The sequence below is a fragment of the Carcharodon carcharias genome, chromosome 1, assembly GCF_017639515.1.
Source record: "Carcharodon carcharias isolate sCarCar2 chromosome 1, sCarCar2.pri, whole genome shotgun sequence".
NCBI classification, from domain to species: Eukaryota; Metazoa; Chordata; class Chondrichthyes; order Lamniformes; family Lamnidae; genus Carcharodon; species Carcharodon carcharias.
In genome coordinates, this window is record NC_054467.1 from 246,818,819 (window position 1) to 246,846,543 (window position 27,725).

Genomic DNA, 27,725 nt, shown 5'->3' on the forward strand with positions numbered 1-27,725 from the left:
CTTTGCAGAACACCTGTGGTCTGTCCGCAAGAATGACCCAAACCTCCCTGTCGCTTGCCATTTTAACACTCCACCCTGCTCTCTTGCCCACATGTCTGTCCTTGGCTTGCTGCATTGTTCCAGTGAAGCCCAACGCAAACTGGAGGAACAACACCTCATCTTCCGACTAGGCATTTTACAGCCTTCCGGACTGAATATTGAATTCAACTTTAGGTCTTGAGCTCCCTCCTCCATCCCCACCCCCTTTCTGTTTCCCCCTTCCTTTTGTTTTTTCCAATAAATTATATAGATTTTTCTTTTCCCACCTATTTCCATTATTTTTAAATATTTTTAAATCTTTTATGCTCCCCCCACCCCCACTAGAGCTATACCTTGAGTGCCCTACCATCCATTCTTAATTAGCACATTCGTTTAGATAATATCACCAACTTTAACACCTATGTGTTCTTTTGTTCTGTTGTTTGTGACATCTTTTGATGATCTGCTTCTATCACTGCTTGTTTGTCCCTACAACCACACCAACCCCCTCCACTTCTCTCTCTCTCCCCCCACCCAAACCCCCCCCCACCCCCACACACACCTTAAACCAGCTTATATTTCACCCCTTTCCTGGACTCACTCAAGTTCTGTCGAAGGGTCATGAGGACTCGAAACATCAACTCTTTTCTTCTCCGCCGATGCTGCCAGACCTGCTGAGTTTTTCCAGGTGATTCTGTTTTTGCCTTGTCTTTCTGGGATGTCCAAGTGAACAGGCATGTTTCCCTACCTTACTGAGACTCCCACCCCCACCCACATTGAACTCCCCAATCACCACCTTCCCACCCCAAGTGTCCGTGTCTGCTTCCAAGTCCTCACCAACTACCCTCACTTTCCCTTCTTCTGCTGCCATCGCATTCACTCTCGCACCCTACCAGCTCCAATTGACCTCTCTCACACTCACCATCCCCACCTACCATGCTCACCCTCAGTTCGTTCCATAGGAGGCTGTCATTGACTCTAAAGACCCCTCTCTTGCACCTTCACCTGGACATCTCACCCCCACCTTTACTCCCTCCTTCATTCTTACGCCCTCCTCCCCGAACACTTTCTCCCTCTGCACTCTCTCCCTTACATGTACCTGCCCAGCTACAGCATTTTCACCATTACACCCTCTTCCCCCCATACTCCCTCCTTCCACCCATACAACCTCAGCCCCCCTGACACCTTTGTCCCCTCCTCCCAACCTCACACCCCACCTCCAAAACCTTCATTTTTAAAAATTCATTCATGGGATGTGGGCTTTGCTGGCTGGGCCAGCATTTATTGCCCATCACCAGTTGCCCTTAAGAAGGTGGTGGTGAGTTGCTTTCTTGAACCACAGCAGTCCATGTGGTGTAGGTACATCCTAACAGTACTGTTAGGAAGGGAGTTCCAGGATTTTGACCCAGTGACAGTAAAGTAATGGTGATATATTTCTGAATCAGGATGGTGGATGGCTTGGAGGGGCAATTCCAGGTGGTGGTGTTCCCATGTATCTGCTATCCTTGTCCTTCCAGATGGTAGTGTTCATGGGTTTAGAAGGTGCTTTCTAAGGTGCCTTGGTGAATTCCTGCAGTGCATCTTGTAGATGGTACACACTGCTGCTATTGTGCGTCGTTGGTGGAGGGAGTGAATACTTGTGGATGTGGCCTGCTTTGTCTTGGACGGTGTCAAGCTTCTTGAGTGTTGATGGAGCTGCACTCATCCAGGCAAGTGGGGAGTATTCCATCACACTCCCAATTTGTGCCTTGTAGATGGTGGACAGGCTTTGGGGAGTCAGGAGGTGAGTTACTTGTCGCAGAATTCCTCCGACCTGCTCTTGTAGCCATATTTATATGGCTAGACCAGTTTAGTTTCTCATCAATGGTAAACCCCAGGATGTTGAAGGTGGGGAATTCAGTGATGGTAATGCCATTGAACATCAAGGGGCGACAGTAAGATTCTCTTTTGTTGGAGATGGTCATTGCCTGGCACTTGTCAACCCAAGCCTGGATATTGTCCAGGTCTTGCTGCATTTGGACATGGACTGCTTCGGTAACTGAGGAGTCATGAATGGTGCTGTACATTGTGCAATCATCAGCGAACATCCCTACTTCTTATCTCACAATGGAAGAAAGGCCATTGATGAAACAGCTGAGGATGGTTGGGTGGAGGGCACTACCCTGAGGAACTCCTGCAGTGATATCCTGGAGCTGAGGTGACTGACCTGCAACAACCACAGCCACCTTCCTTTCTGCTAGGTATGACTTTAACCAGCAGAGTTTTCCCTCTGATTCCCATTGACTTCAGTTTTGCTAGGGCTCCTTGATGCCACACTCGGTCAAATGCGGCCTTGATGTCAAGGGCAGTCACTCTCACCTCGAGAGTTCAGCTCTTTTGTCCGTGTTGGACCAGGGCTGTAATGAGGTCAGGAGCTGAGTGGCCCTGGCGGAACCCAAACTAGGTGTCAGTGAGCAAGTGCTGCTTGATGATGACCCCTTCCATTACTTTACTGATGATTGAGAGTTGGTTAATGGGGCTGGGTTGGATTTGTCCTGCTTTGTGTGTACAGCACATACCTGGGCAATTTTCCTCATTGCTGGGTAGATGCCAATGTTGTAGCTCTGTTGGAATAGCTTGGCTAGGGGCGGGACAGGTTCTGGAGCACAAGTCTTCAGTACTATTGACGGAATATTGTCAGGGGCCATTGCCTTTGCAGTATCCCGTGCCTTCAGCTGTTTCTTGATATCATGTGGAATTAATCAAATTGGCTGAAGACTGGCATCTGTGATGCTGGGGACCTCTGGAGGAGGCTGAGATGGATCATCCACTCGGCACTTCTGGCTGAAGATTGTAGCAAATGCTTCAGCCTTATCTTTTTCACTAATGTGCTGGGCTCCCCCATCATTGGGAATGGGGATAGTTGTGGAGCATCCTCCTCCAGTGAGTTGTTTAATTGTCCACCACCATTCACATCTGGATGTGGCAGGACTGCAGAGCTTAGATCTGATAAGTTTGTTGTGGAATTGCTTAGCCCTGTTTATCACTTGCTGCTTATGCTGTTTGGCAGGCAAGTAGTCCTGTGTTATAGTTCACCCGGTTGACACTTCATTTTTAGGTATCTGTGATTCTGCTCCAGGCATGCACTCCTGCACTCTTCATTGAACCAGGGTTGATCCCCTGGCTTGATGGTAATGGTAGAGTGGGGGATATGCCAGGCCACGAGGTTACAGATTGTGTTTGAGTACAATTCTGCTCCTGCTGATGGCGCACAGCGCCTCATGGATGCCCAGTCTTGAGTTGCTAGATCTGTTTGAAATCTATCCCATTTAGCATGGTGGTAGTGCCACACAACATGATGGAGGGTATCCTCAATGTGAAGGCAGGACCTCTTCTCCACAATGACTGTGCAGTGGTCACTCCTACTGATACTGTCATGGACAGATGCATCTGCGGCAGGCAGGTTGGTGAGGATGAGGTCAAGTATGTTGTTCCCTGTTGTTGGTTCCATCACCACCTGCTGCAGAGCCAGTCTAGCAGCTATGGCGTTTAGGACTCGGCCAGCTTGGTCAGTAGTGGTGCCACCGAGCCACTCTTGGTGATGGACATTGAAGTCCCCCACCCAGAATGCATTTCAGAAAATTAAAACCAGTGCATCTTCTAACTCTGCAGCCACTTCTTTTGAGACCCTAGATGAGGTGGTCGCATAGTGGTATTTTCACTGACTAGTATCTGGAGAACCAGTCTAATGCCTTGACTATCTGGGTTTGCATCCCATCATGGCAGATGGTGAAAGTTGAATTCAATAAAAATCTGAAATTAAAAATCTGATGACGACAATGAAACCATTGTCAATTGTTGTAAAAACCCATCTGGTTCACTAATATCCTTTAGGGAAGGAAATCTGCCATCCTTACCTGGTCTGGCCTACATATGACTCCAGACCAGACAAGGACAGCAATGTGGTTGACCCTTAAATGCCCCCTGAACAGGGGCAATTAGGGATGGGCAATAAATTCTGGCCTACCAGTGATGCCCACATCCTATGAACGATTAAAAAAAATGAAGCCCATCAGGACCTGGGGACGTGTTAAGTTTTAGTTCTAATAATTTTCTCAGGTCCCTTTCCTTTGTGATTGTAATTTTTTTTAAGTTCCTCCCTCCCTTTTACCTCTTGATGCACAATTATTTCTCGGGAGTAACGTGTATCCTCTAGCATGAAGACAGATGCAAAATATTGGTTTGATTCATCCACCTTTTCCTTATTTTCCATTATTAATTCCCCAGGCTCACTCTGTGGAGGACAAATGTTCACATAACTTACTCTTTTCCTATTTAAATACCTGTAGAAACTCTTACTATCTATATTTCTAGCTAGCTTTCTCTCCTGCTATCATTTCTTCCTCAATTTTTCTAACCGTTCTTTGCTATTTTTTATATTCTGTCCAATGTTCTAACCTTGTTGGTAATTGGTTGAGAAGTGGAAGACAATATGGGATGATGCTTGATTGCTACTTGTTGGCCAGCACAGACAGGGTGTACCGAATGGCATCCTTCTGTGCTCCAAGTTTCTAAGATTCTCTGATGCTAATTGTGCGGATAAAGGCTTCTTTCTTTGTGGGACGTGTAAAGTGCTATTTCCCAGTTATATGGATTGGGCCTCAACTTTTCACTGAACATGCTAACAATTTGGATTAAGGAATAGAGAGAGTTGCACATCCATATCTGAGGATGATACTGCATTAGGAGGCATATTGAATTGTGTAGATTGGAGAGGGAGATTAGAAAAGGACATGGACAGAATAAGTGAGTGACAGATGGAGTTCATTGTAACAAAATATTTGCACAAATCACAGAAAGCTAGTGATCGAAAGGTTAATTGCATATTGGCTTTTAACTCAAGGAGGTTGGAATACAAAAGTGAGGAAGTGATGCTTCAGTTGTATAGAGCCATGATCAAACACCAACCAGAGTACTGCATTCATTTTTGGTCAACACACCTGAGGAAGGATACATAGGCCCTGAAAGAGATGTAACATAGATTCACCAGAATTTTGCTCGGGCTTATAGGATTAAATTAGGAGGACAGTTTGCATAAACCTGACTTGTATTACTTTGGGTTTGGAGGGTTGAGCGGTGATCTAATTGAAGGTGTGGTCCATCTTGAGGCTATTTTTGACATCTTTCTGGTAGCTATTTGCAGATGGGAAGCATATTGCGTTACTTCAAAAGTTGAGGGGTGATATAATTGATGTATTTAAGATAATAAAAGGATTGAATACAGTGGAAACAGAGGAGGTTTTTTTCCAGTGATGGGCAAATCCACAGCAAGGTGAAGCACACATTAAAATTAGAGCTAGGTGATTCAGGAATGAAATCCGGAAGTAGCATTTTTCACAAAGTGGAAATTAATAATTCTCTCCCTCCAAAAGGCTGTGTATAGTGGGTTAATCGGCCTTTTCCTGAAAGATTGACAGATCTTATTAAGTAAGAGAAATGGATTCAAGGCCGGTGAATGGAGCTGAGGTACCCAACACATCAGTGCAAAAGATAAGACTGAAGCATTTGAGCCACCTTGAACCAAAAGTACTGAGTGGATGATCCATCTCGGCCTACTCCTGAGGTCCCCAGCATCACAGATACCAGTCTTCAGCTAATTCAATTCACCCCACGTGATATCAAGAAACAACTGAAGACACTGGATACTGGAAAGGCAATGGGCCCTGATAACATTCCGGCAATAGTATTGAAGACTTGAGCTTCAGAACTACCTGCGCCACAAAACAAGCTGTAAGGGTACAGCTACAATGCTGGCATCTACCCATCAATGTGAAAAATTTCCCAAAGCATGTCCTGTCCATGAAATAAGGAGGATAAATCCAACCTAGCCAATTACCATCGCATCAGTCTACTCTTGATCACCAGCAAAGTGTTAGAATGTGTTGTCGACGGTCCTTTTAAGAGGCATTTACACCTGCTCACTGATGCTCAGTTTGGGTTCCGCCAGGGCCACTCAGCTCCTGACCTCATTATAGCTTTAGTCCAAACATGGACAAAAGAACTGAACTCAAGAGGTGAGGTAAAAGTGACTGCCCTTGACATCAAGGCAGCACTTGACCGAGTTTGGCATCAAGGAGCCCTAGTAAAACTGGAGGCAATAGCAATCAGGGGGAAAACTCTCTGCTGGTTGAAGTCATACCTAGCACAAAGGAAGGTGGTTGTGGTTATTGGAGGTCAGTCATTTCAGTCATGGGACATCGCTCCAGGAGTTCCTCAAGGTAGTGTCTTAGGCCCAAGCATCTTCAGCTGCTTCATCAATGACCTTCCCTCCATCATAAGGTCAGGAGTGGGGGTGTTCGCTGATGATTGCACAATGTTCAGCACCATTCGTGACTCCTCAGATAATGAAGCAGTCTGTGCTAACCAGCAATGTGGCGTGTAACTCAACTCCTGACTCCCAAGAGCCTGACCACCATTTTCAAGGCACAAGTCAGGAGTGTGATGGAATACTCCCCACTTACCTGGATGAATGCAGACACAACAACACTCAAGAAGCTTGACATCATCCATGACAAAGCAGCCTGCTTGATTGGCACCCCATCCACAACCTTAAACATTCACTCCCTCCACCCCCGACACTCAGTGGCAGCAGTGTGTACCTTCTACAACATTGCAAGGCCTGTGAGCCAGAGGCAGCTCTCTGACTCCACGTTGGTAAGCTAATGGGGCCTGTAATCTTGTTGAGTGTTGCGAGAATCGTTTTAACGTTGCTTCCCATGTGACTGGCGACACTTTGGCGCAGCCCCACTGTGGTAATCTGATGTGTAATATACCTTTAAGAAGAATGTTATTAAGGAAGATCACATGATCTTAGTATCCAATAGCAGAGTAGCAATGGCTACCTCTGTAGTTAGTAGTTGTGGTGTACAGGTAGAGTTTGAAGTGTAAGCACATGTTTAGTTGCTGCTGAATACCTTTGTATATAAACTAAGACCTTCCACCTATGAAGTGTTTGCTACTCAACTCTACCAATAGTACCAACTTGGTCACCACTCACAACAAGAAAACAGCAAACAGGATCCAACAAACTGGCAAAGAGAATTAAACAAGTTAAACAGAAGCAAGCAAGAGAAGCAAAATCAGCACTGTACCTTGCACAGTAATCATAAGCAGAAGCTCCGTTCATATCATCTAACTCCCTCACAGCATGCTGCAATTTGGAAGAATTAATCCTTTCAATCCAGCAATGGACAATTAGTCCCACGATATTGAGTGTCTCTTGTTCTTTTTCCAAGCAAACGAGATTATGGGGAAAGAGAAGAGTTGGGAATCCTCTTAACTACATTTGGGAATAAGACTTATTTCTTGATTCGAAGTGCGATGGCACCCGGTGCCCCAGACTCGAGAAATGGTGGTGAATTGGTGGACCTGGTGAAGGGCCATTACCAACCATAGCCCCTTGTAATGATGCAAAGGTTCAAGTTTAATTCAAGAATTGGAGCCCTGGGGGAGACATTTGCAAGCTGTGTGGCAAGCTTGAAGCAATTAACAAAGCATCGTGAGTTCGGTACATCCTTAGCGATCGTTTATTGTGCAGTGTGAATGAGGACACGATTCAGAAGTGATTGTTATCCAAAACAAATTTGGATTTTAAGAAGGCTCCAGAGATTGCACGGGCACTGGAACGTGCAGTTAGAGATTGGAAAGTCATACAAGGCACGCAGAATGGCACCGTCCTCCACATCCATAGAAACCATAGAAAAGTTACAGCACAGAAAGAGGCCATTCGGCCCATCTTGTCCATGCCAGCCCGAGGACACCCAGGTGCCCTTTCTAATCCCACCTTCCTGCACCCAACCCATAGCCCTGCAGCTTACAGCACTTAAGGTGCAGATCCAGGTACTTTTTAAAAGAGTTTAGAGTTTCTGCCTCTACCACCAACTTGGGCAGCGAATTCCAGACACCCACTACTCTTTGCGTAAAAAAGTTCTTCCTCATGTTCCCCCTACACCTTCTGCTACTTATCTTGAATCTATGTCCCCTGGTTCTAGAATTCTCCAACAAGGGGAGCAGTTTTTATCCTGACCACTCTATCTATTCCCCTCATAATTTTGTACACCTCAATCAAGTCACCTTTCAGCCTTCTTTGTCCTAAGGAAAATAACCCCAACCTATCCAATCTCTCCCTGTAGCTACACTTTTCTAACCCTGGCAACATTCTTGTAAACCTCCTCTGCACTCTCTCCAGAGCTATTACATCTATCCTGTAATGTGGTGAACAGAACTGCACACAATATTCCAGTTGTGGCCTCACCAGTGTTTTATACAATTCCAACATTATATCCTTACTTTTATATTCTATACCTCTGCCAATGAAGGAGAGCATTCCTTATGCCTTCTTTACAACCTTGTCTACTTGAGCTGCTACCTTCAGGGACCTGTGTACTTGTATGTCAAGATCTCTCACTTCACCTACCCCTCTTAGTATATTCCCATTTATTATGTAATCCCTGTAAGTGTTTGACCTCCCTAAATGTATGACCTCACACTTGTCTATGTTAAAATCCATCTGCCATTTTACCGCCCACTCTACCAACCCATCTATATCATCTTGGAGATTATGGCTATCCTCTACACTATCCACTACTCGGCCAATCTTTGTGTCATCTGCAAATTTCCCAATCGTGCCCCCCACGTTCACATCCAAATCGTTAATATATAACACAAACAACAAGGGTCCGAACACTGAGCCCTGTGGAACACCACTTGAGACAACTTTCCATTTGCAAGGGCATCCATCGACCATTACTCTTTGTTTCCTGTTACAAAGCCAATCTTTTATCCAGTTTGCCACATTACCCTGAATCCCATGGGCTTTTACTTTCCTGACCAATCTGCCATGTGGGACCTTGTCAAATGCCTTGCTAAAATCCATGTACACAACATCCACTGCACTACCTTCATCAACCCTTCTTGTCACTTCCTCAAAGAATTCAATCAAATTTGTGAGGCAAGACCTTCCTTTAACAAATCCATGCTGACCATCCCTGACTAATCCATGCCTTTCCACATGACAGGTAATCCTATCTCTCAGGATTGATTCTACTAATTTGCTCACCACTGGTGTAAGACTAACTGGCCTATAATTGTTTGGCATTTCCTTTGATCCCTTTTTAAACAATGGAACTATGTTTGCATTTCTCCCCGTACCTCCCCTGTATCTAGTGAAGATTAGAAAATCATCCTTCAGCAGCCTCGAAAACAATCCATCTGGCCCTGGTGACTTATCAAATTTCAAGGATTTCAACCCTTTGAGTACTACCTCTCTCTTTATGACTATCCCGTCCAATATCTCACAGTGTTCCTCCTGGCCTACCATATTTCATCCTCCCTTTCCTTTGTAAACACGGGGACAAAATATTCAAAAAGGGCACCTAAGTGCAAGACTCTACTGAGAGGTGGGAAACAGCCACCACTAGCAGGAAAATGAGAAAAAACGACTCAGCAGCGAAAACAAAGAGTAATATTAACAGAGGTGGAAACAAACAATCTTTTAACGATTAGCACTTTAAAAAAATACAATGTTTTTATTGTGATAAAAATGGACACATAATGAGACAATGTAAGGAAAAAGTCAAGCAAACTTTTAAACAAAAGAAAGAAAACAGTGAGATCTACAAGATAGAAAAGCCTGAAGCAATAGGTTGAAATATTTATTCATTGTATAACTTGAAGGTTGGAAGAACAGAACCAATCTATGTAACAGTGAAAGTGAATGGTAGACCAGTTTGAATGGAAGTGAACACAGGAGCTTCCATTACAATAATCGGAAAACATACCTTCGGATATCTGAATAATGGGGAACGTCAATTAATTTTGGAAGAAACAACTGCCCAATTAAAAACATACACGGGTGAAAATATCCAAGTCAAAGGCATGTGTAAAGTAACTGTTCTTTGTGGAAGCCAATCGGCAAAGCTACCAGTGCTGGTATTGAGAGGACCAAGCCCCATAGTGTGAAACTGGCTAAGGGAAATCAATCTTGAGGGACCACTGAGATTCCAAAAGGAAGCAGGAAGTGTTTCTGTTTTGGAAAAGGGATGTGTAAAGACTCAACAACTTGAAGGAATGCAGGCTGTCTTAAGCTAAAACCTGGAAGAACAGCAGAAGGAACTCGAAGAGATCCTGCTTAAGGACAAAGGTCTACACAAGGTGAGCAACCTTCAAAAGGAAAAGGAAAACTTGCTGAAAGACCTTCACACACTACAAGATTCCTTCAGGAAAAGAACGAAGAGAAACAGAAAAAACTCAGCACCTCCCTGAACAAACTGAAGGATGAGTTGTCAGAGAAGACAAAACAATGCTTAATTTCCCAGGAAGCAGCAAACAAATACAAAAAAGGGACAGAAGAGCCGAAGAATCAACTACAGAAAGCCAAAGAGGCTTTGGAGGAAAAAAAATCGCTGAATTTTCTCAGAAGCAGACCGATGATGAAATTCTGGAGAACTCAACCACTGAGTTCACTCAAGTCGAGCTGGCATCTGAGGTTTGTCTGGCCAATATTGAAACCGAAAAGAAGAGCGAGATTAAAGTCAGCGCTAGAAAGAAGAAAGCATGTAGCAAAAAGACACAGAAACACAAATAATCCTGGCAGCATATGAGTATACTTTCTATATGAGTATACATAGGCCTGGTAGTCAAATTGCAAACACCAATGCACTTAGTCATTTGCCTTTACAAGAAAAAGATGTGGAAGTCCCAGTTCCACAAGAACTCACTTTGTTGGATTTCTTAGATTCCTTGCCGGTATGTGCTCAACAGATCAGAGACTGGACAAGTCGGGACCCAGTCCTATCTCAAGTATGAGAACAAATACTTCATGGTTGGTCACGAGATCCTGTATCTGACAAAATGAAACTGTACTTTAACCGAAGACATTAAATAACCAGCGAGGTTGGTATCTTATGGTGGAGAGCAAGAGTTATAGTTCCTCCAAAGGGAAGGGAGCCAGAGTTAATTGAACTACACAGCGCACATCCTGGAATATCCCGAATGAAGACCATAGCTCACAGCTACCTATGGTGGCCTGGGATGGATGGTGAAATAGATAGTTTAGTGAAGAATTGTGTGCAATGTCAGCAACTGCAAAAGTTACCTTCAACAGCTCCGCTACACCCTTGGGAGTGGCCAGGAAGACCCTGGGTGTGGTTGCACATTGACCATGTGTGACCTTTCATGGGAACAATGTTTCTGCTCATTGTTGATGCCCACTCAAAAAGGATGGGCATATATGAGGTGAAACCACCAACATCTTCTGCTACAATTGAGAAGTTACATCAAAGTTTTGACATTAACGGACAACCTGAAGTGATTGTATCTGATAACGGCATGGCGCAGCCTCAATGGTATTACTAATGTAAAATCTCCATCGTACCACCCTTCCTCAAATGGACTGGCCGAAAGGCCGGTTCAAACATTCAGGACAGGTTTGAAGAAGGTAACAGGAGATTCTTTAACAACCAAGCTAGCAGGCTTTCTTTTCCATTATAGGACCACCCCTCACACAACAACAGGTGTCACACTTGCGGAATTATTGATGAAACACTGTCTCATGACCAGACTGAGCTTAATAATGCCAAATTTAGGAGAAAAGGTGGAAAGGAGTCAGGGAAGTCAGAAAACTATTCATGACTGGCATAGTCGGGAGAGGAAATTTATCATGGGAGAAATGGTATACGTGAAGAACTTTGGAGAAGGACCGCAGTGGTTACCGGGTGAAATAACTGCGATGACTGGACCTCCATCTTACCTTGTGAAGATGGAAGGCCGAGTCATACGGAGACACATGAATCATCTAAGGAAGAGAGAAACTATGCACCAAGAATTGATTCCACCTGTGTTCACGGCTGGGTCAGCATTTCCTGTTGAGAGAACTGAACCCAGTACAGACACATCTGTTGTTCCTTCAAGGGTGGAGAATACAGATGTGCAGGAGCCCACCAAGTTACCTAATGTTCAGGCAACTCTGGAAAAGGAGGTTTCTGACAAGGCATCTGAAGTTGTAGAGCTGAGATGTGCTACACGCATAAGGAAACCCCCAGAAATTCTGAATTTATAAATTACTTATCAGTGTAAATATTTCGCCATTTTGAGAAAATTGTAATTGTAAATATAAAATGTATTTCTGAGTAAAGGGGGCGGAATGTGGTAATCTGATGTGTAATACATCTTTAAAACGAATGTTATTAAGGAAGATTACATCATCTTAGTATCCAGTTGCATAGAAGCATGGGCTACCTCTGTAGTTAGTAGTTGGAGTAGTTTAGAGATAAAGTTTGAAGTGAAAGCCCATGTTTAATTGCTGCTGAATACCTTTGTAAATAAACTAAGAGTTTCCACCTAAGAAGAGTCTGCTACTCCACTCTATTAATAGTCCCAACTCGGCCACCACTTACAACAAGCGTGCAAACAGGATCCAACAAACTGATGACTAGGATCCAACAAATTGGCAATGAGGATGACCTCTGAATTGCGGCCTGCCCCCCTCCCCAACTTCTGAGTTGCAGTTTCTTCCCCGTCCCCGACCCACCCTCTCGCCAAACCTACCGCTCCCTGACTCACCACTTCCCTGTCCTGGACCTGCGTTCCCATTCAAGATCCAGATCAAATCTGAAGCCAGGGCTTCGATGTTTGTGGAAGTGGAAGTACGAGTCCCGGTGGTGCAGAAGTACCGAGCTGGGGCTGCTACAATCCATGTCTTTTTTAAAATGACTGTTGAAGCTGCTCCTGCCTCGCTCACAGTGAGGCTTCAGGGGAGGGAATCAGCAAGTGGGAGCTTTTAAAACAAAGAACATGGATTGTGGAAAATAGCTGTTTTTTTAAAAATTTGTTCCCGGTAAGTTCACTGGCTGGATCAGCATTTATTGCCCAACCATTCCTAATTGGCCTTGTTCAGAGGGTAGTTAAGAGTCAGCCCCATTGGAGTCACATGTAGACCAGGCCAGGTAATAGACCTTAATTGGCCAGCCAGCATGGGCCCTAAAGGACATTCAGGAACCAGAAGGGCTTTTACAACAATCATTTAATGGACATCATCAGGCTTTTCATTCCAGATTTTTATTGAATTCAAATTTCACCATTTGCTGTGATGGGGTTCAAACCCAGATCCCCAGAGAATTACCCTGGGTCGTGGGTACACTAGTCCAGTGACAACACCACTATGCCACTGCCTCCCCTTTGTATCATGCTGGATTATGCTGGTTGCATTATGCTGGATTATTAATTAATTTGTATGTGCGCCAAGACACAGTAACACATTTAATGTTGTGTTTAACTAAATATAGAAAATAAACTCTCAACTCTTACTGTTTGTAAGTGCCCAGCATGTTCAGAAAATGGTAACTTCAGAGGACGTTATCTGATTACAACTTAGGCAGCTGAGAGTCACTTAATTTGACTATTATTACCTGTTTGGAGTAGGAACTTCTTTGGGGAGACAAGTGAAAGCCCAAGTCTATAGAATGCAGATGTTTTAAAAACCTGTTGTTCAAAGTCTTCCAATGAGATCACAGAATCCATTAGCTGCCATTTTGGATCATCTGGCCAATGGGACTCTATAAATTCTTCCGGGTCCGCTAGGAAATAGTGATCATCATATCTGAGCAAAAAAAAACCGCACACACACGAGATTACTAATATTTCAGTTTCACTGCCGCCAAAGAGCTTTCTCATTTTCTCATCTCTCAGGCCATGTTCAAATTATCAGTGCATCATGGAAAAAAGATTTAGCTTCCATTCACCTGTCACTATGGTTATCTTTGTTAATATAACATGCCAATAGGAACTTAAGAGCAGGAGTAGGCCATTCAGCCCCTCAAAGCATTCAATCGGATCATGGCAAATGCAGAAATAAAATACTTTGAGAATGCTGGAAATTTAAAATTAAAAACAAAAAATGCTGGAAATACTCAGCAGGTCAGGCGGCATCTGTGGAGAGAAACAGAGTTAATAACCTTTCAGTTCATTTTAACCCAGATACTGAAGTAGTCTGTGTCCATAGACCTGGATAATATTCAGGTTTGGACTGATAAACATTTGTACCACTAAAGTGCCAAGCAATGATCATCTCCAACAAGAGTGAATCTAACCATTTCCCCTTGGCATTCATTGGCATTACCATTGCTGAATCCCCCCACTATCAACATTACCATTGACTAGAAACTTAACTTGGAATAAAAGAATAAAAAAAAAGAAAATTCAAAATGGATAATGCAGCAGGCAACAGAAGCTGGTTACAACAACTTGTGAGTAGAAGATTGACAAAACAAAGTATGTCCCATCATTCAGTAATGAACTGCAAATTGCTTCTTGGAATTTGCCAGGATTATACCGGGATTTAGAAGGTTAAATTGTGAAAACAATTTGCTATTTTAATTGGTTCACCGGATGGAGGCTTCGCTGGCTAGGCCAGCATTTATTGCCCATCTGGTGTACGACTTGGAGGGGAACTTGCAGGTGATGGTTGTTCTTGTCCCTTCTCCTTCTAGGTGGGAGAGGTCACAGGTTTGGATGGTGCTGCTGAAGGGGCCTCGGTGAGTTGCTGTAGAGCATCTTGTAGATGGTACACACTGCTGCCACTGTGAGTCGGTGGTGGAGCGAGTGAATCTTTAAGGTTGCATCAACTTGGCTTAAGTTCCTTCTAGATTTTGTGGTTCAGGGGAATCCAATTAAATCATTGAATGTGATAAAGGGATTCAGTACAAGAGATAGACAACTTATTTCCACAGATGAAGAAAATCCAAAACAAGGTGGCACAATCTTAAAATTAGAGTGAAACCATTTAGCAGTGAAATCAGGAAGCAATTTTTCGCATGGGGGAACATGGATACCAAACTTGGAGGTGGTGGTGGAAGCCCTCTAAGTCACTCACCATCCTGACTTGGAAATATATCACCGTTCCTCCACTGTCTCTGGGTCAAGATCCTGGAACTCCCTCCCTAACAGCACTGTGGGTGTACTTACGCCACATGGACTGCAGCTGTCCAAGAAGGCAGCTCACCACCGCCTGCTCATGGGTCATTAGGGATGAGCAATAAATTTTGGCCTAGCCAGCGACATCCACATCCAATGAATGAATTTTAAAAATGGCTGTGGATATTGGGTCAATTGGAGCTTTAAAGACAAAGGTCAATAGATTTTTGTTGGATAAGAGGTATCAAGGAATATAGTTCAAAGATGCGTAAGCGGAGTTGAGGTACAGGTCACTCAAGAGCTAACTGAATGGCAAAACAGGCTCAAGAGGTTGAATGACTTATTCCTGTGCAAAGGAATTGCTCTCTTTAGGGAATTTCAGGATAAAGAGTCAGGAGGGACAGGTATTTTACTTTTCTTCACCCTGTCCTTCATTCCCCCTCACCCTCTTCTCCCCTTTCTGCCTCTACTCTCCAATACCAAAGTATCCATTTGGTGAAGAAGCCAAATGATTTCATTCCCAGTGATGAGAGAGAGAAAGGGCGAGTGTGCGTGTGTGGATGAGAGAGAGAGAAAGAGAGACCGTAAGGGAAAGTGAATGTGTGTGCACTGTGTGAGAGAGAGAGAGAGGGGGAGAGCATGAATGTGGCCAATTAGTTTGTTTAGCCACAGCCAACTGCTCAGACCAATCTTAATGAGCTTGCACCAAAGTGCAATTCAGTGCTTTGTTATCTGACTCATGACAGTTACTACCTCTGAATAAAGACTCCACGCTCCATGTCGACTACGCCTGCGGCCCAGCATGCATCCAGTAGGTACCACTGCTTGTCCACCTGCACAGCATTCCACATATGGCTTGACTTCTTGTGCTGGTAGCTTTGTCCGAGATTATATCCAATTCCCTTTCCGTGTCCTGAAACCTCAGTACATGTTATCCCAGCCTGTCTGCAAAAAGTATAGAAAAATACCTGTAAGGCCGTGTGGTGTTGTTGCTTGAGTGAAGTGACAACTGTTCCCTCATGAGCAATGGCTTTTTCAGAACAACTTCTAAGAAAATGAGGTTGTGAACTGCAAACATCTCTTTCTCTCTTTCTTTCTTTCTCACTTTCTTTCTCTCTTTCTTGCTTTCTTCCCGCTTTCTTTCTTTCTTTCACTCTTTCCTGCCCTCTTTCACTCTTTCTTTCCCTCTTTCTTTCTTTCCATCTTTCTTTCTATCTTTCCCTCTTTCTTCCTTTCCCTCTTTCTGGAAACATTTATTTTTATTATTACATTTTATGGCCGGTGCAGACATGATGGGCTGAAAGGCCTCTTTCGGCACTGTGACTTTTCTATGGTTCTTCGGTTCTATTTCTCTCAAGGTATCTAATGCATCAAGTGGATTTCAATAGTAGAGAACGTTACAGCCCTGTAGGAGGCCATTCATCCCATCTTCCTGTGCTGGTTCTTTGAATGAGTTATCTACTTAGTCCCACACCCCTGCTCTTCCACCATAACCGTTGAGATTTTCCCTTTTCAGGTATATGTCCAATTCTCTTTTTGAAAGTTGTTGCCACCCTTATCCCTACAGGCTTCGATCTCACTTCTGACCAGCTCTTTTTTTTGGAAAGGGTTACTCAACACATCATCAAATGTTCTTGCTCCACGTAAGTGTTACTTGACAGGAAAGTATAATTTTTTCCAAGATTGCTGGAGGCTTATTAATTTGGAACCTGTGAAATCCTTTGCCCACAACATCAGTAATTTCCATTAGACAAGAGGCATTATCACCTCTCCATGCTATTTCCATGCCTCAAGGAAGTATAGCTTCAAAAGGTAACACAACTCATTTCATCTTTCTCTCAAGTCTACATTGGAAAAATAAGAGGCTCCTCCAGATTGGATTAATAATTGAGGTCAAGGACTAGCACCCTTGAGAATGACACCGGCACATACCATTTATTTTTACCAAACAGCTAATGTCTATTAGATGTTCCTTCGAGTAAAGTCAACTGTACTCTACCATTTAATTAATGGAAACCATGGTGCAAAGTCCTGCCCACATGTACTTAAATATCCATTTTCAGTGACTTACCTACACATTTCTTGGCAAAGGCTGGAGTAGCCAGAGCAGACACCCTTCCCTGACTGCAGCACCTGTTGAGGAGTGTGCATCTTCTTTGAGAAACCCAAATATCCACTGACATCATATTCTGGGGGAAAAAGGAATATACAGAATTGGTAAAAAAAAATCACCACTGGTAACCTTACTCCACTAAAGGGGGAAATTTCTGCAGGGGCTTATGTGGGGGGAGGGGGCGGATGGGTTGGGGTGGCATTTTCCAGATCGCTCACCATAACTTCAGCAGAGGAATCTCATGAGAAAGGAGCATTCATGGCATCTCCCAGCATCTCTGTCTGCTGCTTTGTCTAAAATTACAGCAGTAAGTGGGAGAGCTTGCGTATTACTTCACCCCCTACATGCCTAACACCGGGCCACTTGTGGCCCACAAATCCTGGTAGTCCTGCCCATGAAACACAGACCATCTCATTTTCTATGTTCACTTACTTCTTCTACTTGCTGGTTCACTGGTGGACAAGTCTGGAACTCTGAGATTTGTTAGCACACCCTGTAGTATAAAGGGTTAACAGAATGGATATTCTACTCTATAAGGATGATGTAGCATTGACATCAGGCAGTCATGCGCTAGGTACTCTAGGCAGCAGACAGGTAACTCTGAGGGGTGATGTGCCTTCCCTGTAACCCACTATGTACCTACTGCAAAAAGTGTTTTTTTCCATTCATTCATGGGATGTGGATGTCGCTGGCTGGGCCAGCATTTATTGCCCATCCCTGATTGCCCTTGAGAACTGAGTGGATTGCTAGGCCATTTCAGAGGGCATTTAAGAGTCAACCACATTGCTGTGGGTCTAGAGTCACATGTAGGCCAGACCAGGTAAGGACGGCAGATTTCTTTCCCTAAAGGATATTAGTGAACCAGGTGGTTTTTCTGATAATCGACAATGGTTTTATGGTCATCATCAGACTTTCAATTCCAGATTTTTCATCGAATTCAAATTTTACCATCTGCCGTGGTGGGATTCAAAGCCAGGTCCGTGGAGAATTACCCTGGGTATCTGGAGTACAACTCCAGTGATAATATCACTATGCCACTGCCTCCCCCTTGTTTTTAAGTAAATACCTTGATACATCTACAGCTCTTCTTTGTTAGGATCCATTCTAGCACATTCTACAACACCCCCCACCCCTACTCCCCCAGCCCCGTAACTTGAAATAACAGAACGTTGTGATTTAAGCTTTCGGCATGGTCTCCACCCTAAAACATAGGCACACTAGGTATATGAGTGGCCCATTCAGCCCCTCAAGCCCGCTCTGCCATTCAATTAGGCCATGGATTATCTGCACGTCAATTCCATTTTCCCACCTTTTTTCTGTATTCTTTAATACCCTTACCTGACAGAAGTGTATACATCTCAGCCTTGAAAGGTTCAGTTGTCCTCGATAGCACACAACATCATAAAAAAACTTGGCCTAACATAAAATGAGCGACACACTGGTTTACTTGTATGACAAGTTAACTCAGAATTTGGCCACAAGCAGAGAGCATTATTAAATATAAAATATAGTGAGTGATACACAAACCTATATTGTTGCACAGCCAGATCCAAATGGCTCGAATTTTCTCCAACTCAGTTTGAGCTACGTTCAGGATCTGGTGGACAATCTGCTGGACTGACAATTCGCTGTCTGATTTAATCTGATGGAAGAAGTTTAAAGGTCAATACGAATGACTGTGAGCTATTAATTAAGACCAGGCCATCAAGACTGACTGAAGAAACAGCTAGATGTTGTATTGGGAATGTGGTAGGTTTGGTATTTGGAAAAGTGGAAGTCAAATTGGACAAAATGCCATCTTCATCTGATTCTATTGATGCAATTTGTACTCTTTCCCACCCTGGTACAGTGGTATTCATTGTAAAATCTAAATCTATCATCATAACCATCTATATTCCCTTCCCCCTCATGTTCTAGGCTAGCTTCCCCTTAAATGCATGTATATGATTTGCTTCAACCATGTCCTGTGGTAGCAAGTTCCACATTCTCACCACTCTTTGAGTAAAGAAGTTTCATCTAAATTCCCTTTTGGAAACTTGTGTGTGTACTGGGACCAACATGCAAAAGGAAGGACAATTATATTTTCATCATGATGTTTGGAATCCACCTTGCATCCTGTACATTCATTAGGTGAGAAACCCTATTGAAACCATAATGTTTAGGCTAAAGCTGGTAATTCTAATGTTTATAAAAGCTTGATTAACAACAAGAACAGAACAAGTAATCAACAATGCACAGCTTAACACAGACAATGCTTTCCTAGTTTTTTGAAATTTGATCTTGGGATGTTAGCATCACTGGCAAGGTGAGCATTTATAGCCCATCCCTATAAGTGGCCTTGAGCAGGTGGATCACCACTGCAATCCATGTGCTGTAGGTACACCCACGTGAAGGAATGATGATTTAATTCCAAGTCATGATGGTGAGTGCCTTGGAGGGGACTTTGCAGGTTGTGGTGTTCCCATGCATCTGCTGCTGCCCTTGTTCTTCCAGGTGGTGGAAGTCAAGGGTTTGGAAGGTGCTGTCAAAGGAGCCTTGGTACATTGTTACAGTGTACCCTGTAGATGGTACACACTGCTGCCACTGTGCGACGATGATGGGGTGACTGAATGTTTAAGATGGTGGATGTGATGCCAGTCAAGTGGGCTGCTTTGTCCTGGATGGTGTCAAGCTTCTTGAGTGTTGTGGGAGCTGCACTCATCCAGGCAAGTGAGGAGTATTCCATCACACTCCTGACTTGTGCCTTGTAGATGGTGGACAGGCTTTGGGGAGTCAGGAGGTGAGTTACTCATTGCAGGATTCCTAGCCTCTGACCTGCTCTTGTAGCCACAGTATTTATATGACTAGTCCAGTTCTGTTTCTGGTCAATGGTAACCCCCAGGATGTTGATAGTGAGGGATTTAGTGATAGTAATGCTGTGGAAGGGCAAGGGGAGGTGGTTAGATTCTCTCTTGTCGAAGATGGTCATTGCCTGGCACTTGTGTGGTATGAATATAACTTGACATTTATGAATGCAAACCAGAATTTTGTCCAGGTCTTACTGTGTGCGGGCAAGGTCTGCTTCAGGTTTGAAAAGAATAGAATATCAGAAATTCCAAGAGTCATTGTCAGAATGTTTTAAATGAACTTTTGATAAATGTAAGGTGGGAGCGACTTCAATCGAGGTTGAGGTCTGGAAACACTAAAAGGAGAGCTTTTGAAAATAAAGTTGTCAATTTGGAGATCAGAAGATCAATGCTGGATGAGGAAGGCCATTCAATATAGCCTGGCTCATCCATCGAGACGTTACTGCCTCATTCTTCCTTAAGTCCTGCCTACCTTACCCTGTTGGAATATGCATTCAACTTGTGGGTCAATTTTTATGTGAAGAACTTCTTGATATTAGTTCAAAATTTGTGATTTTTTATTTTGAACCCCTGCCTTACTATTGTGGCGTATTTGATTTTGTTTTAGAGCAACTTATCATGGTTACTGCGCAGAAACAAACTATTTAGTCCAACAAACCCACACCAGCACTTACCGCCTCCTATAGCCCTAATACAGTTAGCCATCTTGTTCCCATAATCCACATTTCCTTTGACCACCTATCCAATCTAATACTAAATATTGTCATAGCTTGTGCCTCAATCATTAACTCTGAAAATGGGTTTTACATCCTCACAGCTCACTAACATTTCCCTTGCGTACTTTTAAAAATCTCCTTTATCTCATCTTGTATTTTGATGGCCCCTCATTCCCTGCCCCACAACTATAGTCTGACCAGGGCGCTGTATAGTTTACCCAGAAATTCTTCCATTATCCCCTTGCACCATCTCCCACAACTAGCGCCACAAATCACTTTTCTTTGTTGTCTTTCTTTCTTCAGAATCATCCTTCAATCATAGTTTCAAGTAACTCTCTTGCCCATTCCCTTCAAAACTTTTGCTTGGGGCCATCCTCTTACCTTTACAAAGTACTTCAAAATGTTCTTTATTATGAAAGAGTTGCCTACATGTAAGTAAGCCCCATAAGCCCCAAGGGCTCTCCCCCCTTCAACTCTGGTCTCTTGTCCATCTCCAGTTTCCTACAGTCCATTGGCCATACCAGTCAAGGGGATCAAGGGGTATGGGATAGGGCATGAAATTGGAACTGAGGTAAATTTGTCATGATCTTATTAAGTGGTGGAGCACACTTGAAGGGCCATGTGACGCACTCCTGCTCCAATTATGTTTTTTCTTATGTGCCTTGAGCTGCCTAGGTCTTAAGTTTTGTAATTCCTCCCCTAAATCCCTCTACCTCTCTCTCCTCCTTTAAGGTACTTCTTAAAAGCTTACCTCTTTGACCTGGATTTTGTTCACATGTCACAATAACGCTTCCATGTGGCTCAGTGTCAACTTTTCCATGCGAACCATTCCATGAAGCACCTTGGGACATTTTGTTACATGCAAGCTATAGTTTCTCTCCTGACTAGAAACAGCGATGAAGAATATTTTATTCCTGTTGTTATTGTTTGGGGTGATATCAACAGCAGACTTTGGTTTTACTTTTAATATTTGTTGGCGTCTGTCAACTGCTGTGTTCCCCAAAGTGAACAATGTCAGAGGTTGTGGGAATTAAATGATTTTTTTTCTGCCAACATCACTGCACAAAAGTGATATTTCCATCTCTCATGCCTCTTTTCCTTGTGGGGACAGTTGAGTGAGATTACCTATTTAATCGGGGCAGTTTGTAGACAATTTTGCAAAATGGGTTCAAGACAATCCAAATCCATTTTACACACAGAGGGCAATTTCAGCCAGAGCTGGATTGGAACCCTGGTCTCAGAGGTGAAAGCATAGCATTATAACCTGTGGCATTTGGGTGTTTGGGACAGTAAGAGTTAATGTGGGACTGGGGAAACAGTACTGGCCACATTATGATGCAGAGAGTCACATGGGAGTGCTGGAGTGTCGTGGTGAATCTGGGAGAAGCTAGCATGGAGACAGCATCTAGTCAGGATTGTATCCTGTATATGTGTATCCGGTTATGTGCTATTAAAAAAGTTATTGCTCAACCATACGAGACTCTAGACCTCCTCATGAGGCAACATACGACCTTACAACATAACTGTTCCATCCCCATTTCACAATATTTCACATGTAAGAATTGGCCTGAATGGCTTTGCTTCAGGTTTCTAAGTAATTATGAAAAATAGGTATTATTACTCGTGTATTACAAAAATCAAACATTCCTCTTAGAGTTGACCTACCTTCTGACTCACACGGAGGACGTGCCTATCTATTTGAAAGAAAATCCTTGAATCTGAAAAGAGGTCTCTTTTACGTGTTCTCTGCATGGTAACAGTCCTTGTATAGGTCCGCTGTTCTTCATTGACCTCATCCTCATCAATGTTGGAACCACTAGCTTGTGGGCGAAAATCCTTCTGTATCACATGATCTTGATCAAATGACTTCTTGGTCAATTTAATGGATTGCACCCTGCCGGAAAAGTTGCTGTTTTGGGACACATTAAGATTGGAGATGTTTTGTGTTCTCTCAGATTGCTTAAGCTCCCAAAACGCAAACATTTCACTGGCAGAATACAATCGTTTGGAACAAGAACTCCCCTGTGTGGTTTGATCTTCTCTGCAGTTTCGAATAATACTGCCATTGTCCCTCGAGCTTCTCTTCTGCATGATGAGCTGGAAGTTGCTCTCTTTGATCTCTATTCTTTCTGAAGAGTTGTCAGAGAAGTGCTTGGGATTTGTGCTGCTGCTGTGGATAGTTTTGTGGTTATGGTTAGAGGTCTTGAAGGATTTCTGATCACTCTGGCACAGGTTGTCCTCATTTTTTCTGGAGGTTCCCTGTCCTCCAATGGCTTCTTTGTAATGGTGATTGCTGTTGGCATTGTCAGAAAGCTCCCCACCCATTACCAGGTTATCAGCGTTTCCACAAATCATGTCATGGTATGACCTCCTTTGTTCCCAACAAAACCTGCGGAAAGAAATAGGAAAACCTCTGCAAGGTGGTAAAAGATGGAAGAAATTTATGTTCTTATTAAGACACAAGCAAGAAAGACACGAATTGTGAGGTATTCAACTTTGGGTCATCTCAAAGGTCTTCACACAAGCATAATGACTGTTGTTAAACAGGAAAATGCAGTAACTTGCTAATGTTCTAAAAACCAGCATTGAACTTAATGAGTAATTAGCCTGTTGTTGAAATTAGTAGGGGCTGAAGGATGAGGAAAGTTCTTACTCTTCTCTGAATGGTGCTATATGAATCCTTAATATTCAATAGAGCCACTGGCAGATGGGGCCTGCGCTGAAGGATGGCACCTCCAGCAATGCAGCATTTCCTCAGTATCACATTGGACAGCCAGCCTACGTTCCTGAAGCATTCTGGGAATGTGTAAAGCAATACCAACTACAACAACATATTTACATAGCGCCTTTACTGTGATAAATCATCACAAGGTGCTCCGCAGGAGTATTATAAAATTAAGCATGACACTGAGCCACATAAAACGGGCCTAAAATTCCCCTACTGTCAGAGAAAACCAGTTGGTCTTCACTCTAGCTTAGAATTGCCCGTTCTCCAGCTCCAAGATAACACTGACCAAGTGCTAGGAATATCCCGACAGAGGGAGAGGGGAAATGATTAACAAAGATAGATTAGTGAATTTGAATATGTAAAATGGAGTGCATTAGTTAGAAAACTAGTAATGTTAAATTTAGAATTGTTAAAGAGCAAAGAGAGAATAGGAGGAAACAGTCAACAGAAAGAAACTGAGCAAACAGGTTTACTGATAAAATTTACCTTGCGTGTTCATTTTCATAGATTAATATCACTGTTACAGCAATGCAGCTAATTTTAAGAAGTGATGGTAAAAGTACATGGATCGTTGATCTGACCAAAACTAGATTATAGCTCACAGTTCTAGTCTCTGTTTTGTAAAAAAAATTACATAACCAGTGGAGAAAGTGCAAAAATGTATTTACAAAGATAATACCCAAACAGAGAGCTTACAACAGAAAAGATTGAACAGGCTGGGTCTCCTTCGCTTGAAGAATGAAGGCTGAGAGGTGACATGAAAGAGGTCTTTAAAATTCTGAAGGGTTTGGATAGGGTAGATATAGAGAAGATATCTCTGTTTGTGTGAAGTCTAAAACTAAAAGTCATAAATATAATGGGTCATAGCTTCCGAGCTCCAGTGTGTCATATTGGGAGGATATTACCCAAAGATGGTCCAGGGAAAACCCTTCAGATGGTCCCAGGTAAAGATTTGCATGGCAATTGCCCAGAAGTGCAAACTTCCCCTGGGCAATTGCCCTGCATGGGAAACCATCCGAAAATACGGTTTAAATTTCAAAACTTGCAATTTCTTACTGTCTTACATCAATAGTTACCCAGAAAAAGTAAGAAGAATTAAAACTTCTGCTAACTTCTGGGTAGTGATTGTACAGGCCCAACCCACTAACCACCACCACCACCTCCCCCCGCCCCTCCCCCCACCCCTAGGGGTCTTCCTCCAACTCTCAACTACTCACAGAATCACATAATCACACAGTACAGAAGAGGCCCTTCGGCCCATCGAGTCTGCACCGACACGTAAGATACACCTGACCTACCTGCCTAATCCCCTTTACCAGCACTTGGCCCATAACCTTGAATGTTATGACGTGCCAAGTGCCAGGTACTTTTTAAAGGATGTGAGGCAACCCACCTCCATCACCCTCCCAGGCAGTGCATTCCAGACCGTCACCACCCTCTGGGTAAAATGGTTTGTCCTCACATCCCCCTAAACCTCTTGCCCCTCACCTTGAACTTATGTCCCCTCGTGACTGACCCTTCAACTAAGGGGAACAGCTGCTCCCTATCCACCCTGTCCATGCCCCTCATAATCTTGTACACCTCGATCAGGTCACCCCTCAGTCTCCTCTGCTCCAATGAAAACAACCCAAGTCTATCCAACCTCTCTACATAACTTAAATGTTTCATCCCAGGCAACATCCTGGTGAATCTCCTCTGCACACCCTCCAGTGCAATCACATCCTTTCTATAATGTGGTGACCAGAACTGCACACAGTACTCCAGATGTGGCCTCACCAAGGTTCTATACAACTCTAACATGATTTCCCTACTTTTGTAATCTATGCCTCGATTGATAAAGGCAAGTGTACCATCTGTCTTTTTCACCACCCCACTAACGTGCCCCTCTGCCTTCAGAGATCTATGGACACATACGCCGAGGTCCCTTTGTTGCTCAGAACTTCCTAGTGTCTTGCCATTCATTGAAAACTTCCTCGTCAAATTACTCCTTCCAAAGTGTATCACCTTACACTTTTCAGGGTTAAATTCCATCTGCCACTTATCTGCCCATTTGACCATCCCGTCTATATCTTCCTGTAGCCCAAGACACTCAAACTCACTGTTAACCACCCGGCCAATCTTTGTGCCATCTGCAAATTTACTAATCCTACCCCCCACATAGTCATCTATGGTGTTTATATAAATGATAAATAATAGGGGACCTAGCACAGATCCCTGTGGTATGCCACTGGACACTGGCTTCCAGTCACTAAAGCATCCTTCTGTCATCACCCTCTTTCTCCTACAGCTAAGCCAATTTTGAACCTACCTTATCAAATTACCCTGTATCCCATGTGAATTTGTCTTCTGTATAAGTCTCCCATGTGGGACCTTGTCAAAGGCTTTGCTGAAATCCATATAAACTACATCAACTGCACTGCCCTCATCTACACACCTGGTCACATCCTCAAAAAATTCAATCAAATTTGTTAGGAATGACCACCATCTGACAAAGCCATGCTGACTGTCCCTGATCAAACCTTGCCTCTTCAAGTGGAGATAGGTTGTCTCCTTCAGAATTTTCTCCAATAGTTTCCCTACCACTGACGTGAGACTCACTGGTGTGTAGTTCTCTGGCTTATCTCTACAACCCTTGTGAAATAGTGGAACCACATTAGCTGTTCTCCAGTCCTCTGGCACCTCCCTTGTGGCCAGAGAGGAATTAAAAATTTGGGTCCCAGCCCCTGCGATCTCCTCCCTTGCCTCCCTCAGCAGTCTGGGACACAAATCATCCGGACCTGGAGATTTGTCCACTTTTAAGCCTGCCAACACCTCCAATATCTTGTCATTCTCTATATCAATTTGCTCAAAAACCTCGCAGTCTCTCTTCCCAAGATTGATACCTTCGTCCTCATTCTCTTGGTTGAAGACAGATGTGAGGTATTCATTCAACACTCTACCGATGTCCTCTGGCTCCACCCTTTGGTCCCTAATCGGCCCTACTCTTTCCCTGGCTATCCTCTTCCCATTGATATGCTTATAGAATATCTTGGGATTTTCCCTACTTTTACCAGCCAGAGCTTTCTCAGATCCCCTCTTTGCTCTCCTAATTGCTTTCTTAAGCTCCACCCTGCAATGTCTGTACTCCACTAATACCTCCACTGATTTGCTTCCCTTGTACCTGCTAAAAGCTTCTCTTTCCCTTCTGATCGTATCCTGAATATATCTGGTCATCCATGGTTCTCTGGGCCTGTTAGTCCTTCCTATCACCCTAGAGGGAACATGTTGAGCCTGTACTCTCCCCATTTCCTTTTTGAACAACCCCCACTGCTCCTCCGTAGATTTCCCCGCTAGTAACTGTTCCCAGTCCACCTTGGCCAGATCCTGCCTTATTTTACTAAAATCCACTCTCCCCCAATCCAAAACATTTTTTGCAACTTGTGTATTTCTTTGTCCATAACAAACTTAAATTTTGCCATGTTGTGGTCGCTAGGATTAAGGAAAATCCCAAGGGCTTTTATACATATGTAAAGCAAGAGGGTATCCAGGGAAAGGGTAGGCCCACTCAGGGACAAAGGTGGGAATCTGTGAGTGGAGCCAGAAGAAATGGGAGAGATACTAATTGAATACTTCTCATCAGTATTCTCAAAGAGAAGGACTTAGCGGTCGATTTGTCTAGGGAAGAGTGTGTAGATAGCCTGGATCATGTTGAGATCAAAAAATAGGAGGTGTTAGATGTTTTGAAGAATATTAAGGTGGATAAGTCTCCTGGGCCAGATGGGATCTACCCCAGAGTACTGAGGGATGCAAGGGAGGAGATTGCTGGGGCCTTGACAGAAATCTTTGTATCCTCACTGGCTACAGGTGAGGTCCCAGAGGACTGGAGAATGGCCAATGTTGTTCCATTGTTTAAGAAGGGTAGCAGCGATAATGCAAGAAATTACAGGCCGGTGAGTGTTACGTCAGTGGTAGGGAAACTTTTGGAGAAGATTCTTAGTGACAGGATTTACTACCATTTGGAAGCAAATGGGCATATTAGTGAGAGGCAGCATGGTTTTGTGAAGGGGAGGTCGTGTCTCACTAACTTGATCCAGTTTTTCGAGGAAGTGACAAAGATGATTGACGATGGAAGGGCAGTGGATGTTATCTACATGGATTTCAGTAAGGCTTTTGACAAGGTCCCTCATGGCAGACTGGTACAGAAGGTAAAGTCGCATGGGATCAGAGGAGAACTGGTAAGATGGATACAGAATTGGCTTGGTCATAGAAGACAGAGGAAGGGTGCTTTTCTGAATGGAGAGCTGTGACTAGTGGAGTTCCACAGGGATTAGTGCTGGGATCTTAGTTGTTTGTGGTATACATAAATGATTTGGAGG

At 43.5% G+C, this 27,725-nt stretch overlaps 1 protein-coding gene across 1 annotated transcript in view; it reads right to left on the bottom strand.

Annotated features, from left to right (window-relative positions):
* The window catches only part of ky (kyphoscoliosis peptidase), a 42,542-nt gene that overhangs the window by 9,633 nt on the left and 5,184 nt on the right, over positions 1–27,725 (bottom strand). The window contains exons 2-6 of the mRNA XM_041183695.1: positions 22,308–23,031; positions 18,608–18,722; positions 17,039–17,156; positions 15,721–15,912; positions 13,464–13,654 (exon numbers count right to left, since the gene is read on the bottom strand). Coding sequence (XP_041039629.1) covers positions 13,464–13,654; positions 15,721–15,912; positions 17,039–17,156; positions 18,608–18,722; positions 22,308–22,997 — 1,306 coding nt within the window. The 5' untranslated portion in view covers positions 22,998–23,031. The remainder of the gene's footprint in view (positions 1–13,463; positions 13,655–15,720; positions 15,913–17,038; positions 17,157–18,607; positions 18,723–22,307; positions 23,032–27,725) is intronic.